The 16,803-nt window shown below is 45.3% G+C and overlaps 2 protein-coding genes and 1 long non-coding RNA gene across 3 annotated transcripts; 1 reads left to right on the top strand and 2 right to left on the bottom strand.

Moving 5' to 3' along the window:
* On the bottom strand, nt 1-1,899 carry LOC145432007 (uncharacterized). Its single transcript, XM_080308609.1, has 3 exons — nt 1,767-1,899; nt 684-856; nt 1-600 (listed from the first exon to the last, which is right to left on the bottom strand). Exons 1-3 carry the CDS (start codon nt 1,803-1,805, stop codon nt 462-464), a joined length of 351 nt encoding a protein of 116 aa, XP_080164735.1. The 5' UTR covers nt 1,806-1,899; the 3' UTR covers nt 1-461.
* Nucleotides 1,900-6,352: 4,453 nt separating this feature from the next.
* Nucleotides 6,353-7,758, bottom strand: LOC145431883 (uncharacterized). Its single transcript, XR_013912193.1, has 2 exons — nt 6,870-7,758; nt 6,353-6,789 (listed from the first exon to the last, which is right to left on the bottom strand). It is a non-coding gene; the product is annotated as an uncharacterized LOC145431883 (long non-coding RNA).
* Nucleotides 7,759-7,958: 200 nt separating this feature from the next.
* Nucleotides 7,959-15,042, top strand: LOC113032734 (uncharacterized). Its single transcript, XM_080308184.1, has 5 exons — nt 7,959-8,671; nt 8,966-9,010; nt 9,119-9,190; nt 11,210-12,364; nt 13,856-15,042. The coding sequence occupies exons 3-5, from the start codon at nt 9,145-9,147 to the stop codon at nt 14,272-14,274; spliced, it is 1,620 nt and encodes a 539-aa protein (XP_080164310.1). The 5' UTR covers nt 7,959-8,671; nt 8,966-9,010; nt 9,119-9,144; the 3' UTR covers nt 14,275-15,042.
* The last annotated feature ends 1,761 nt before the right edge of the window (nt 15,043-16,803 follow it).

Genomic DNA, 16,803 nt, shown 5'->3' with positions numbered 1-16,803 from the left:
CACTGTTGAATCCAACTCGTTTACTTAAGTTTAACATGAATGTCTAAAGTCTGTTTAATAAATACAGTTTGACACACACAGATCTGAGCCATCACAGCGACGGCTGAATCTCTGAAACACAAATAATTAACATTTTGTTCATTTGCAGCAGGAAAATTGTGTCTTGAGCAGCTGCAGTCATTACCCACAGTGCCGTGGGGCTCAGACCCACCACGCTGAGGAGCTTCTGCTCAGAACTTTGTGGACAGCTGCTGCGCTCTTCCTCCCTGCGGAGGATGAGGATGTTCGGTAAGTCCGGCCTCCTCCCACAGGTGCTGGGTGGAGGTGAGGGAAAAGGGAAAGGCAACCACACCAGTTCTCCTCCACCTCAGACCCAGTCTGAACCTCTGTCGCCCTCTGGTGTCCAGCAGCTCTCACTGCGACTCCGGACCACCTCCTGCGTCCCAGCAGCGGGTCAGAGGTCAGCCTGGCAGGCGGAGGCCTCTCTGCTGCTGGGCGGGGCTCGGAGTCAGCATCCTCCTCAGGTGAGCCAGGACCAGGTGCTTCATGCTGCCAGACTGCTTGGAGCGAGCCAGAGCAGTGGATTCTGGGAGCTCAGGTCTGTGGGGACGGACGGCGGCTGCGATTAGATCAGGTGATCTGTTTTTATTGGTTTGTTGTGTCTGTAGATGTGCGCGCCGTACCTGTTGAGCCTGCAGCGGCGTCCGCCTTGGAGGCCGAAGCCCTGCGGCCGGGGGCCCGGGGGCTGACGGGGGCCCCCGGGGGCCCTGAGGTTCCTGGACAGAGCGGAGAGAGAGTCTCTGTAGATGAGGCCGCGGCGGGTGGAGGTGACGGGGCAGTGCTGACATGTTACCAGCTGAAACGAGAGGAGGACATCCTTCAGAGGGATAACTGGTCACACAACGCGTACCAAACGTGGATTATTCCGCTGCTGAAAATAGTCCCTGGTCACACGCCCTGAGCAGCAGGACAGCTCGCTGCGTTTCAAGGAAGGAAGTTTAATCTACATGTTTGTGAAGGACGGACTGGATCAGCTGATCTCAGAGGACGCTGGGTCTAAATCGAGCGCTCCGTCTGCAGGACGGCTCCCAGGAGCCGCCGCCGCCGCCACAGACCTACTTCTGCTTTAATTAGACCTCGTTTACCAGCAGCAGCACACAGAGGCCACCAGATACAGGCTGCTTCCTCGCAGCAGCATCTGTCAGACCCATTTAAAGGTGGAGCATCGTCACATTATCCTGATGTGGTTAGAAAAACAACCAGGAAGCTGCTGCTGAGTCTCAGTGATTTGTTTTTACCTGGATTACTTTCTGTAAAAACTATTTCATGTTGGTGAGTTTAATTGAGATCAAAGATTAAACTCGTCCCATCTCAAAAAGCTCCTCTTTTTCTAAAAAGCCCAAAACTTTAAACAAATATAAAAATAAAAAATGTTCCTGAAACATTTTCTTCACTTTCTAAAAGTTTCTCAGCAACGTACAAAAATCATCTCCAAAAAGCGTCGACTAACATAAAACTTCCAGAGCTTGAATTTATTTTCCTTTTAATAAATGAAATGTTACTAAAACTTAAACTTACTTACTTTGCTTTTTTATTTGCTGAAAATCAGTGAGATAAGAAAAGCTCCTGATTAAAAAGTGACAGGATCAAATATCAGACTCTTTGTTCTAAATATGAAGAAAGAAAAAAACAAACAGAGAAAAAGCTCTCGATGATCGAAGACACAAAATACACAAAACAGATGGAATAAAATGAAGATTACTCACTGAGACGAAGGCGGCCATGCTGCTGCTCTCACAGACCATCCAGCTCTGAGTGATATCATGCAGGGGGCGGGGCCACAGCCACACAATGATGTCATTATTTAAGACTTCCTGCAAACTGTAATCTAGAGGCAGATTACAGATTAGAGGACACACACACACACACACACACACACACACACACACACACACACACACACACACACACACACACACACACACACACACACAGGATTTAAGGCTGATATTTGCAGGTCTGTGAGAACAAAGTTCAAAGGTCGTAACTGTATCTGACTGTAAACATATAAAACTATAACGTGCAGCGAGACAGTAACGGAGGCCTCGCCATCACCCGCCGCGTCCAGCTGTCGCCACAGAGGTCACATGGTGTCTCTGATATGAATCACGACTCTACAGCAGCTGCACAAAAACAGCAGTTATTAGGATCGTGTTTCACTCTCAAGTCTTCAGGTTTTTCACATCACGTCGCGGCGGCACCTTTGCTTCGACCTGATCTGTGCGTCTGACGACACGGACAGATGTTCCAGGTGTGCACACCTGCAGAGCACGCACAGCAGGTTTACCTGCACGTGACTGTGATAGATGGAATATGTACTGTTCTGTTTTTGTCCTGGATGCAGAAACAAACCAACGTGAGAAAAACTGAAACCCTGAATGAAACAGAAAACAAAGATGAGCCGATGAGAGTAAGAAACCTGTAACTCTGAGCAATCACAAAGCACAATGCCAGTTACTTCAAAGGAAAAAGAGACGAAGCAGCTGCAATAATTACAGAGGGCACTGTGCAGCATATATTTACAGGTACATGTCTGCACACAACAGGCAGCAGAGGACGGGGGCGTGTGAAGGAGTTGGCCGTCCGACTGCGGTCTGGAGTGTGGGGCCTCCCTGCTGCTGCGGAGTCGGGGCGGTCTGCCTCTCCCCACCGCAGGGAAAAGGGTAACACCACCTGGGTCTGGGTGCAGTTCCCCCCTCCAGGGGCAAGGGCACCTAGACCCGGTTTGTAGAGTACGCTTGGGGAGTGTGATCGTGTGTACAGCGTCTCTTTATGTCTGTCTCCACGTTGGTTGAGTGTGGAGTAAGTGCATATGAGAGCATGAGGGTGGGAATGGATGTTTGTATCTGTGTGTGCCTGTATGTCTGTGTCTATATGTCAGGTTGGGTGTCAGGCGCCACCTCTCTGGGGACATCTCAGGCCCTCCAAGGTTTGGAGGCCTATCTCCACCCACCACCACTCCCCCTGCCAGTGGTGGACTCCCTCAGACATCGGTGCGTTGGTGGTTCTTTGTGTCTGGGGGTGGGCGTCCAGGTACACACCGGCTCACTCCTTGGCGGCCGCTTATCGGGGCCTGGAGCCTGGGGCTTGCTCGGGCCACTTCGGAGGTGGGGTGCCCCCAGCCCCTCGGCCTGGGGCTCGGTCACTCAGGCACGGCTGGCTGCCTGCGGAGCTCACGGGCGCGTCACTGCAACTCCCCCTGGCTTCTGCTCTGCGGCTGCTGAGCGAGCTTACCGACTGTCAGTGTGAGCTGTTCTCCGTCTGACACTAATGTGAGCTCTGCTTAGAGTTTCATATCGAATGAGATGATGAGAGTTATTCGTCTGAGTTCTCTGTGTGACTGTTTGAGGATTCAACTTTATTGTCATTACACATGTATGACTACAGGAAAACAAAATACAGTTTGCAAGAGCAGTAAGTTCAGTAGGAGCAGATTATATACAGATACGGTTAGGATAACAGCTGGGAGCAGTTATGACAGATTATGTAGAAATGAGTATACAGATGTTTATATTGCTATATAGATGAGCAGATATACTGATGTGCTACATGTATACAGATGTGTCGATGTGTGGTAAAGTGAGTTATCACACATCGATGTATAATGTAATGATGTATAATCACAGCTCGAACACACCTGAGATTTTTTTAACAACAATGACTTTGAAGTCTTTGGTGATGCAGCTGTTAGACAGTCGTTAGATAAGAGCTCTCACAGTTACACAACAGGCAGGGCAACAAGGAGGATTACAGTGTGTGTGTGTGTGTGTGTGTGTGTGTGTGTGTGTGTGTGTGTGTGTAAGAGAGAGAGAGAAACAGGAACCCAGCAGGCAGTAATGAGGACATTAATTGTTGAATCTTAATGAGGGGAAACTGCACCCCCATGTGGACAAATTGTGAACTACAAGTGACGATCCCATTATGTAATACTTTGTTGTTGTTTTTAGCTTAAATTTAATTGTGAAAAAGCCTTTGTGTCACACCAAGATCAAGAAATATTAAACAAAATACGCAAGACAAAACTAGAATTAAATGAAATTATTAATAAAAAGACTAAATTCTTAGTACAAAGACTTCGCCTGCAAAATTATGAACACGGTAACAAATCAGGACAATTTCTTGCTAACCAGTTAAAAATCAATAAAGAAAAAACAACTATATGTGCTGTTAAAGATTTATCTGGGAACACAATATATGATCTTAAAAAAATAAACAACATTTTTAGGGATTTCTATGAAACTTTATATACACCACAAATAAACCCGTCTAAAAACGAAATTGATCAATTTCTCGACAACATAACTCTTCCAAAGTTATTAGACACCCAAGCAGTGGCACTGGATTCGCCACTGACGCCAGGTGAACTCCAGGAAGCCTGATAAATATGCCCAATAATAAGGCTCCAGGTCCAGATTTTTACAAAGAATTCTGGACAACCCTGTATTTCCTTCAAGCTATCGTCCAATAGCCCTTATTAATGTAGACCTTAAAATAATCTGCAAAGCTCTCTCAAAATGTTTTTGAGAGAGCTTTGCAGTTGCATCTTTCTTGGCCTTAAGACAACAATTCTGATGGCTAAAGATCCAAACGGGACACACACACAAAAATAATTTTAATTGTGATACCAAATCCAGATGAAAGTGTTTTTACATGATGTTTAAAAAAATGAGGAAGCTGATCTCTGTTTTCTGAATTTACTCTTTCCTGTTTTAATTCCAGTCAAACTAATTTAAACAGCACAGACGGGACGCGCTGTCCTTTAAACAGGTTACAGGGATCATTTAAATGGACGCTGACTGTAAAACACGGCTCAGAGCGAGCTCAGCCTCATTTGACTTTCAAACTGACTGCAGATGAGATCTGGGCCCTGTTTCAGGAAGCCGGTTTAGAAAACTCAGAGTGAAAAACGATACTCAGGGTTGAGTAACCCCGAACTGTCCAACTCGGAATATTCGGTTTCAGAAAGGCTGATAACAAGTAGTTCAATCAACGCGGAGTTGCTTTAACCCCAAGTGAAGCGCGCGGACGAGGATACATAAAGCCCTGATAAGCGGAGCACAGATTAAGCGAGTCACCATGGAGACGGAGGGAAAGAAGGCGCGGTCAATGTATTTTACAGCGCTTGAGGCCGAAATTCTGATGGCAGCATATGCCGATAACATGCAAATTCCGCGGAAAAAAGTAACACAGCCACAGCTGCAAAAGAAAGAGAGCATGCATGGCAAAACATAGCCGACAGAGTCAATGCGTGAGTGTTAATATAAACATTGATCGAGGGATTTCCACCCATTTAACACGTTATTTTATCATATGTTATTTTATTTGTTATTTTATACATTTTATTTTGTGATGTGATGTGAGCGCAGGTGCAACCCAACAGGCCCCAAACGTTCCTGGCAGCAAGTAAAAATGAAATATAAAAATATAGTCCAAACAGGTGAGGTGTAATTGTATTATGAGCCATAGTGCTTGGTCTGTTTGTCCGATGTAAATCAATTGCAGTTAGAGGCTACATTAATTTTCTTTCTGTAAGCACTTATTGAAATTATCTGAGCACATTACAAGTACATATTTGCTTACTCTGTATGCTCAAATGTGGCCCGTTATAGCCAACAGAAAAAAGCAGAGGCCCGAAAAACAGGTGGGGGTCCTCCACCACCACCACTCACAGAGGCTGAGCAGTTGGCCCTCAGCCAAAACAGTGGGCGCCCTGTGGCCGAAGGCATCTCTGCGGGGACATCCTCTGAGGCAATAACCCCGCAAGACACAAGTGCCTACATAGGGGGTAAATCCAAAATAATACATGATGTGCATACATCCTTTCTTCACAGTCACCTTTGCAGTGCTACTCATTCATTTGATAAACTCTTTACCATAATGGATTATTTTGTAGTGAAGTTATTTTCCTACTGATTTTGCCTTCCCTCAGTCTTGGTTGTCTTTGAGAGCATAATGACAATGAAGTGTAAGGTGATTGGTATGTTTGTTAATTGCCATTTGGTCCCTTGTAAGTTATAAGTGACCTGTATAAACCTCATATTCTATCAGTTGATGGTGGTGGTGTACTGCATCTGGTGCAGCCTCCTGTTGAGCCAGACCAACATGCAGTTGTGAGTAATACTCCACAGATTATATGAGTTTACAGTAGAACAGCAATGTTGTTTATTTCTTTACTACAGGAAAATAATGAAGAAACATTGACAGCTGTTACAGAGGAGGAAGCAACAGAGACACTTTATGAGGTTCACATCTTTTAATACTTTGTGTACAGGAAACACAGGCGACCAATAAAGCCAGTTGAACAAAAAATCTGTTTATTCTTCTTTCAACATGTTGAGGTGATGGGTCAAAGGAAATGATTGTGACATATGGTGTCTCTGACTGCGCTTCCATCTTGTATGTCCGTGGGAGGGTCAGGATGTTCATGGTTTGGATCACTGCTGATGTTTGGTTCAGAAGGACAGTGTTCTCCTCTAATTGTGGCAATGTTGTGAAGAATCACACATGCCACAATAATGTCACATGCCCTTTCTGGGGTGACCCTGAGTCTTTGCAGGCACTGGAACCGGGCCTTAAGCATTCCGATAGTCATTTCAACTCTGGCTCTTGTCCTGCAATTAGCCAGATTATATCGCTGCTGTGGGCCCGGTTCAGGGTCAGGGTAAGGGGTAAGCAAATAGGGTAAACATGGATACCCCCTATCACCAAGCAAGTAGCCAGTGAACTCTCCTAAGACAGAAGGATACACTTCAGTTCAAATGTCCCTGAAGCAATTGGTCTTTATATATTTTAAAGTATTCTCAACTCACCATGTCCAAATTTTGTGCTCAGTGTACATTCACGGAATATTTGTGAGTCATGGACAGAGCCTGGCCACTTGGCTTCCACATTTGTGATAATGTTGGCAGCATCACATATGATCTTCACAGTGCAGAGAACACAAATTAGCATCCATTACTATAATGAAATAATTTGTTAGTTTGACATGCTACAGGGAACTATGTACCTGTACATTAATGCTGTGGAAAGACTTCCTGTTCACATAGTCTCCTTCATTTACTGAAGGAGCAATGATTGGAATGTGAGTGCCATCTATACAGCCAATCACGCCTGGGAACCCTGAAAATAAATGTAGAATTTAAGTAGTAGTCCAGGTATCACCACATCATACATTACGTTTTGGTCATCCTGCTACCTGCAATTTTGTGGAATCCCTCTTTGATGAATCTTGTGGGTCTATGACCGGGGAACACCACAGACGAGTACAGGAGACGTTTCAGTGCAACTGTAACATTCCTGACTGCCCGACAGACGGTAGCCTTGGAAACGTGCTCAGCGTCACCAATATTATACAGAAAGCTCCCGTTTGCAAAAAACCGAAGTGCAATACAAATAATATGTACAGAACTGAGAGCATGTCCGCGATGTGTCACATGCGTAATATATGGCCTGAGGATGTTATTCAAATAAATTGTAGATTGTGCTGAGAAACGGTAACGTTCACACAGACAATCATCAGGAAATGATAAAATGTCCAAACGCGCTCTGATCACTCTCTCCCGGCGGAGAGCTCTGCGGAGAATTTGGGCTTCACGATCTACTGGCTCTTCAAGGAAGGGACACGCCATGTCCGACACTTCCTACTGTCAGGTTTCCGACAAAGGGGCGGAGACAGTCAGGGTTAGTTGTAGTAAACCTGCTAGGGGCAGGTTAGCTTCACGGAGTGTGTCGTCATAGTGACTCACTCAGGCTGCAGCTGAACTCGCTTTGTGAAACCGAATACCCAGAGTTTTCGTTAACTCAGGGTATACTTACTCAGTTTTTCCACTAAACCGGCTTCTTGAAACAGGGCCCTGGTCTCGGCTGAAGACCAGGGGAGACCGTGCCGTTGCTGCACCCAGCTTATGCAATACTCTTCCTCTTCATGTTCGTGCATCAGATTCCATTCAGTCTTTTAAATCACGCCTAAAAACGTATTTGTTTAACCTGGTATTCAGGGCTAATTAGGGTAATTTACATCTGGCTCTGCATTTAGATTATGTAATTATTTTATATTTTATTTATTTTATTTATATCTGTAATTTATATTTTATATTGTGATTTTTTTTAATCTGTATCAGGATTTTACTGGAAAGCACTTTGGTGTACTGCGGTCTTTAAAATGTGCTATATGAATACATTTTGATTGATTGATTATTGTCATCAGCTGATCAGAGGAAAGCACGTGTTTAATGTGCACGCCGACTGAAGCCGAGGTCAGTTCGTGGTTGGACGTTTCTGACCACAGGAAATATCATCCAGGTTTAACAGCTGACGGCTTCTCTCCTGTCTGTCCGAACGACCACACCAAGTACAAGATGAGACATTTCAGATGTGACGACAGGATCAAAGATGAATCGAAGCTCTGACAGATCGATTTGGTGCTTTTAGCTGCAGGAGCTCGCACAGTCGCGAGGCCCCAGCCACACCTGCACTGATGTGCATGGCATGCAAATGTCTTCCAAATCACTGCGAGTTTGACTCACAAATGATCGTTTCCATACCTGAAGGACAGGAAAGAAGGTGACTGTGGAAAACTCCCCACAGTCAGCCGCTGACCGCAGACCGGCAGGTAAGACTCGGGTTTCTCCTCAAAGGCACAAATTCTGATTTTGACCCGTTTGCAGCTCGATCGATCACAGAGCCGTTTGTTGTTTCACGCTTCTTCAGATTTGATTGAACATTAGCTCGGCCCGGTTTTCTTTTTCATACATCTGTATTTTGATAAAATATTTTTGTACTTTTAAAATATTTGACTTTATTGCATGTGATCTATTTTCTGATTTATTATTTAAGCATTAAACGTGTTTGAGTTTGTGTTTGCAGTTTTTCAGTGTTTCCTGATATTTTTCCTTTGTGTCGACAGAAGCTTCATATCAAAGCCACTTCTGTAATTTGATGATAAACTGAGGTAAATGTGACGTCATATCTCAGATGATTTTGAACTCAAAGTTAAGCAGCAGCAGGACATTAACCTCATGTGATCCTTTGTTTCTTTACGTGTCTTTGTACGTCGCAGGGAGACGTTGGTGTTTTTCCTCCATCATGTATCCTTTGGTCCTCCTGCTGCTGCTGGGAGCGAGGAGCTCAGGTAAACGCGACGATCAGCACACCTGGGCTTCTTTTGGGTCACCTGCAGTTTGGGGTCATAGATGCTACATGTGAAATATTACAGACTGTATGAAGAGTATCACTACTCCCACCTGCTCACTGCAAAAGAGCTTTAGGATCCAAATTATAATAAGAATTCAAAACTCAAACCGAACATTCATTACTGACATTTAATCTTGACATTATTGTCATTAACCCATCTTTACTAACAAACTGCAGCTTGTTGGAACCCATCATTTTATTCTCCAGTATAATCTGCATGCTTACAGTTTGATCTGAAACACTGATAATCCAACTGTGAACCTGCAGTTCCCCTTCTGTCCACCAGAGGCTTCAGCGTAGATGCCACTGTTAACATGAGCATCAGAAATAAACACGTTTACAGCCCGATGTGAAACATAAGCTCCTTTTCCATTAGTACAGGGTTGGGCAATCCCAGGCCCCGAGGGCCGGGGTCCTGCAGGTTTTAGATCTCACCTTGGGTCAACACACCTGAATCACATGATTAGTTCACTACCAGCCTCTGGAGAACTGAAGACATGTTGAGGAGCTAATTTAGCCGTTTAAATCAGCTGTGTTGGTTCATGGACACATCTAAAACCTGCAGGGACACCGGCCCTTAGGGCCTGGAGTTGCCCACCCCTGCATTAGTACCTCCTCGGATCCACTCGCCCCGGTTTCCAGGGTTTCCCATTAGGTCATAGTACCCGGTACTATTTCAGCACCTGCTCAGCCGGGGCTCCAAGCCATCCAAACACGCACTAAAATGTGACGTCGTCAGACTGCACGCCACCGATTGGCTGGTCGGTAGCATCTCGTTCACCAAAATCAAAACCGCCATTTATGAAACTCGGGAACGAAGGAAATGGCTAACAAACAACGAGTGTGAGGAAAGCCACAGACCGAGCGGCGGGCTTACGTTCGCTTCGACCTCCACCTTTGCTGTAGTGTTTGTGTCACATAATAATGACGTCGCAGACATGTTTCTATGACGACAAGCATGTACACACGGTCGTGGTGGGTTGCAAAGGAAAAGCAGTCAACCCGGGCAGATAAAGGGGAAAAGGGCTGCAGATGCTGCGTCTTCATAACAACAGAGGGGGGGCTTTTCTATTCCTGCTCAGCTGATCGAGTGTACCTGAGTTTCTGTGCTCGGCTTAAACGTGTCGCTCGAGCTTCAACACGGCTTAAAAGCAGGGTGTCAGTGTAACGTCATCCCTGTTAGCCTTCAGCTTTTCTGCTCTTTGGTCTTTATGAAAATAAACAGAAGCTCCACCCACCTGCTCTCAAACCAGCCAATGAAGTGAAGGGCTCTGTTTCAGGGGCATGGAAACTTCCTCTGAGGCGGCGATGGGTGTGTTCAGTCTGTAGTCTGCTTGTTGCTATAGAAATGATCACCTGACTGAAGTTTTCAAGCTTAGCTGCTGTTCAATATGATAATCAGCTGTGGTTTAAAAACAAAAATGGTGATGGCCAAAAGGTGTCAAAGGCCGGCCACGGCCATCTTTAATATACAGTCTGCAATCTGTGATCTTTTGTCCGTGTTTTTACATGTTCTTGATGCCATTTACATTTACCCACTCGATCACCTGCACAGTTTATTCTGTGAGTCAGTGAGACCTGCTGTGATGCATGGACACAAACGTCGTAGCACGATGACAAAGACACGGGCTCGATGTTCATGAGCGGGAAGGACAGGATCAGAAATGAGTCAGAGGGACGAGGTGGTTTGAGGGTGGAGGATAAAGATGGAGCTGCAGGCAGGAGGAAAGAGGTGATGCAGAGGGTTGGTGTGACAGAGGAGGATGCTGGGATAGATCAAGCCAAATTTAAATCAGGCAGGGTTTTTGATTTTCAGAATATTTCTGCTGAATCATCCAGAATTCTCTTTTTATTTGGAATAATTTTCACCAGAATTCCTGAAAATGTGGTAGAAAGGAAGGACAAAGACGGTTCTGTTTCTTCCTCATTAAACAGCTGCTGTGTTTTCTTTCACCAGAGTCCACGGGCCCTGTGCCTTACGACACCGTCGGCCAAAACTTTACCGTTGTGTTTCCGGAGAACATCGCCAGCTACTACCCCAGCCCGCCCACAAACATGGTCATAATCACTGCTTTGAAAAACGAGACAACAGTCCGAGTTCAAGAGTACGACAAGTCTGAGCAACGGGTCCTGGACGCTGGAGATGTTTGGAATTTCACCGTGAATGCAAAGCTGGAACTCGGGAAGCAAAACATCTCCAACAAAACTCTGACCATTGACAGCAACAAAGATATCACCATTCAAGCCATCAGCCGTAAAGAAGACAGTCTGCAGACTGCTGTCGTCATACCTACAGACAAACTCGGCACAACGTACCTCATCCCACCAATACCCACAATTCCCGGCACAAACAATTATCAGGACTTAGTTGTGCAGACGGTGACGGAGCGAGGCCCGTTCAGAATCATCATCGTCAACGGTGTTCAGCAGCAAAACAACGTGAACGTCGGAGGATTAAAGACGCAAGAAGTTTCCCTCCAGTCAGGCCAGGTTGCTCAGATCTGGTTGAATGAGAGTGCAGGGTTTAAAAACGTGACGGCTGAAAAGCCAGTGGCCGTCCTCTTTGGCCACCCCTGCGCCGTCCAGCGCTACTGCAGCTGCGGGCTGCTGTACGCCATTCTGCCGCCAGCCTCAGGCAGGACGCTGAAGTACTTAGTTCCTCCATTTCTGGCCCAGGATTCCGCGGGAGAGACGATGGTACTTTTGGCACAGAACGATTCCACCAGCGTCACGCCCTACGCCTCAAGCTCACCGACGTATGATGTAGCCGGCACAGCCATCCTCTACCGGCCGGGATTACTTCTCCCTCTGATCCCAACAGCAAACTTTGCCTGCTGCTTTGTGGTCACAGCATTCCCCACGATCTCCAAGAACTACGCCGTGATCGTGGTCAGCAGTAACGTCACCGACGGGGTTCGTGTTGGAAATAACCACATATCAAGTGCAGACTGGACGAAACTGGAGGGGACTAATTACAGCTCGATACAAGTTCCTCTGAGTTTGGGTGAAACTGTCATCTGGCACACTTCCTCCAAAATGGCCGTCTACTTTAGCGGGAACAATGGAAGCACTTTGTTTGGGAACCAGGCACCTGTCGTCAGTTCAAGCCCAGGTGAGGAACTGCTGCTGATTTCCACAGTTAGTGATAATATCCACTGTGTGCAGGACACGTCATATGTACCCGTGCATCTAAAAAAACAAAGATCATGAAAAAAGTTTGGTTTGTAATTTAATGCAGACTTTTTATTGTGATGCTTACGTCATTAAAATCAGACGAGATCAGTCGCAGGACTCTCAGTACAGAAACGTCCAGCCTCTGAAGCGTGCTCACCTGAGCGCTCAGCTTGTCCTGCTGAGGTCTCACTGAAGCACAGCTGCTTACAGGCCTTCAGCTTGGATTGGTGTGTCAGATGTTTGGCCTCTCCCACTGATTTGGGGTGTCAGGTCAGGTGAGCTGTGGGCGGGTGCTAAGTCCTTAAAGTTCGTCAGCAGATGGCACACGGCCCCGAATCATCACCGACCGCAGACTCAAGCATCTAAGTGTCTGCTCGTCAAGAGTCCGGGAGCCTGATGCTGCCTTTCATTTCCAAGAGAACTTGGACAGAGCAACAGTCCCGTTCTTTCCCTCTTTAGTCCAGATAAGATGTCTCTGATGCTGTCGTGGGTTCAGGAGTGCTTTGATAGTAGGAGCGTGAGGTGGCTCCTGATGCTTGGACACCAGCCTCGGTGCACTCCACAGGAAGATCTCCCACGTTTTGTAGAGCTGCAGGCGTCATTCCCGTTTACCTTCCATTAATATGCTGCACTGTCAGTACAGCCAGCCTGACTCCACCCTCCCCGTGGAGCCTGTCGGCGATCTTCGTCTGGACAGGAGTGTTCCTCACGGTTGTGAGGCCTGAACTAGAAGGATAAATGGTGAAAATGGCCTGCATTTGTAAAGCGCTTTACTAGTCCCTAAGGACCCCAAAGCACTTTACACAATCATCCACACACACATTCACACACTGGTGATGGCAGCTACATTGTAGCCACAGCCACCCTGGGGCGCACTGACAGAGGCGAGGCTGCCGGACACTGGCGCCACCGGGCCCTCTGACCACCACCAGTAGGCAACGGGTGAAGTGTCTTGCTCAAGGACACAACGACAGAGACTGTCCAAGCCGGGCTCGAACCGGCAACCTTCCAAACTGCCAACTCTTGAGCCACGATCGCCGCTGCAGCTCACACATGTGAGCCATGATCAGCAAAATAAAGCAGAAATAAATAAAGAATCCAGAAATGTTTACCTTTGAAGCTAAACTTTGATTTATATAAGTGGGAAAAATGGGACTCAAGAATGGAAACACAAACGTCAGACGCACAGAGCAGTGATGGAGCTGCGATAACAACAACAACTGAAATACAAACTAGAACAGATTTAAAGAAAGAACCCGATGAGAGCAAACAGGAGCCCAGGGAAAAAGCAAGCGTCGACTCTTTAGCTGCTTCCTTCCAATAAATGTGAACGACTGCACCCTAAACTTTACGCCTCGGACGTTTGCTTTAATGTTTAGTCTTGTGAAACCTCTGATTTCAGCCTTTTCTTCTTCTTCTTCCCGAACAGATTTCAGGGGCTGCGCCGTGACCCCCGAGGTTCTAGACTTGGAAGAACAACCCAGCGACTGGCGTGAATCTTTTAAAACCTGCGCTGATCGCAAACTAGAGCTGCTCTGCCTGTCAAGCGCCGACCTCCAGAAACAGATCTATGGCAAACTTTACCAGAACAGGTCTTTAACTAACAACACTGTACAAGAGGTGTGGATCGGCATGCGGCGCAGCTCGCTGAACGGCGAGTGGTTCTGGGTGAATGGGGACAGCGTCAACAGCACCACCTGGGGTGACGGCGAGCCCGGTGGGGTGGAGGAAGGCCAGTGCACCATCATGAGTCTGGGAAACGGCACGGGCTTTGAGTGGAGCGACGACGACTGCTGCATGGATGCTCATTATATCTGCTACAAGGAGCCGGAGCTCTTCCCCATATAGGACAGGAGCTCTGCAGCTCTGCACTGTCGTTAGTTTCACTACACATCCTGTTCACGTATAAGCATGCTGTAGCTGCCAGTCACATTTTATGGCTCTGTAGAAGAAAAACATGTACTCTAGTTTAGTCTGAGGGTCTCACACTCTGCTTGGTGAGACACCTGAACAGCAACCAGCAGCATCTTAGTCCTGAAAACCGAAGCAAATGTGTAACTAAGCATTTAAGAAAGTTTCACTTTGCAGAGGATGTTCCTGCTGATCTGACTGGGAAATGTTACGATCGTTGGGAACCAGTATGCAGCATCACTGGTTTCCTGTTTGATTGTAATCTGAGGAGAGTGAGCTGTTATTTGTCACTATTTAAAGTGTTTGAGCTTCGTGTGTTTGTAATAATCGGCTCTGCAGAAGCTTCAGCAGAGTGATGCTAACTCGTATTTACTGTTTGCTCTTAGATTACGGTTTCTGGGATAAACGATCAGCTGCTGATAGAATACTTTTCTATAATAACTGAAGATGTAAATTCAAGTGTGATTTTATTCTTTAAGGAGTCCTAAACCGAGCTGAATGTAAGTTTACAGGTAACCTCGTCATCCTGATGCTTTATATTATTTACCGGTTTGAAGTCAGCAGAGTTTGCATGTTGAACTGTTGAATCTGCAGTCTGATTGGTCAGAATCATCTATGCACCAGTTTTATTGTAAAAATAATTATTCCAGTCAATCATGGACTCAGTGACACATCAATAAATCTGTTTTGCTGTGACAAACTGGACGCTGGTGTCTTTTATTTGTTCCCAGTACAGAAACGTCCAAAACGATTCACATCTTTACACCTTTAAACTCTAAATGTTCTTTATTGTCAGGCTAACAATTTAAAGACTTCAGTAACTTTACTGTTAAATGGATTTAATGTCCAACAACAACATTAATGAGCAAATTTCAACAAATATTAAGTTTGCAGATGATGTGCATCTTTATTCATCAGTTGTTTCAGACTTTATTTCCTCAAGTTTCCTGTAAAAACCTGAAATCATTTGGTAATTAAAGGCAAGGCAAGTTTATTTGTATAGCACAATTCAACAACAAGGTGATTCAAAGTGCTTTACAGAGACATTAGAAACAAGAACAAATAAAAAGCATGATTTACAATTGATTAAAACAAGCAAATAAACTAACTAATTAACAAACAAACAAACAACAGTATATAAAATCAAAACAGATAAAATCAGAACAGTAGATAAAATCAGTAGTTAATGTAAGTTTTGAAATTTAAGCTTAAAGTGTGGATTTGGTGCTTTATTCAAATGCAGCTGAGAACAGGTGAGTCTTCAACCTGGATTTAAATAAACTGAGTGTTTCAGCTGATCTGAGGCTTTCTGGGAGTTTGTTCCAGATATAAGGAGCATAAAAGCTGAATGCAGCTTCTCCGTGTCTGGTTCTGACTCTGGGAACTGATAAAAGACCGGATCCAGATGACCTGAGGGATCTGGAAGGTTCATACTGGGTCAGGAGGTCATTGATGTATTTTGGTCCTAAACCATTCAGAGCTTTATAGGCCAGCATCAGAACTTTAAAGTCTATCCTCTGACGGACAGGCAGCCAGTGTAAGGACCTCAGAGCTGATGTGGTCCACTTTTTTGGTCTTAGTGAGGACTCGAGCAGCAGAGTTCTGAATGAGCTGTAGTTGTCTGACTGATTTTTTAGGTAGACCTGTAAAGATGCTGTTACAGTAATCAAGCCTACTAAAGATGAATGCATGGACTAGTTTTTCCAGGTCCTGTTGAGACATCAGATCTTTTATCCTTGATATATTCTTGAGGTGATAGTAAGCTGACTTTGTTATTGTCTTAATGTGTTTTTCTAAGTTTAGGTCTGCATCCATCACTACACCCAAATTTCTCGCCTGGTTTGTGGTTTTTAGATGTATAGATTGAAGTTCTCTGGTGACCTGTATTCGTTTTTCTTTGGCGCCAAAGACTATTACCTCAGTTTGTTTTTGTTTAGCTGGAGAAAATTGTGGCACAACCAGTCATTGATTTCCTCAATGCATTTACCAAGAGCCTGTACAGGGCCTCGGTCTCCTGGTGACATTGTGATATATATTTGTGTGTCATCTGCATAGCTGTGATAGTTTATTTTGTTGTTGTTTATAATCTGTGCCAGTGGGAGCATGTAGATGTTAAACAGAAGGGGTCCCCAGATGGAACCTTGGGGAACTCCACATGTGATACTTGTCTGCTCAGATGTGAAGTTACCTATTGATACAAAGTATTTCCTGTTTTCTACGTATGTTTTGAACCAGTTTAGTACAGTTCCTGAAAGACCTGCCCAGTTCTCCAGTCGTTTGAGTAATATGTTGTGGTCAACTGTATCAAATGCTGCACTGAGATCCAGTAAAACTAGGACTGACATTTTTCCACTGTCTGTATTCAGACATATGTCATTAAACACTTTGGTCAGCGAGGTTTCAGTGCTGTGGTTCTGTCTAAAACCTGACTGGAAGGTGTTAAGGTTCAAAATATTGGGGATGGAG

The sequence above is a fragment of the Astatotilapia calliptera genome, chromosome 11, assembly GCF_964374335.1.
Source record: "Astatotilapia calliptera chromosome 11, fAstCal68.1, whole genome shotgun sequence".
Taxonomy (NCBI): Eukaryota; Metazoa; Chordata; class Actinopteri; order Cichliformes; family Cichlidae; genus Astatotilapia; species Astatotilapia calliptera.
Note: the sequence above shows the minus strand (reverse complement) of the source record. Positions and strands in the feature narration are given on the sequence as shown.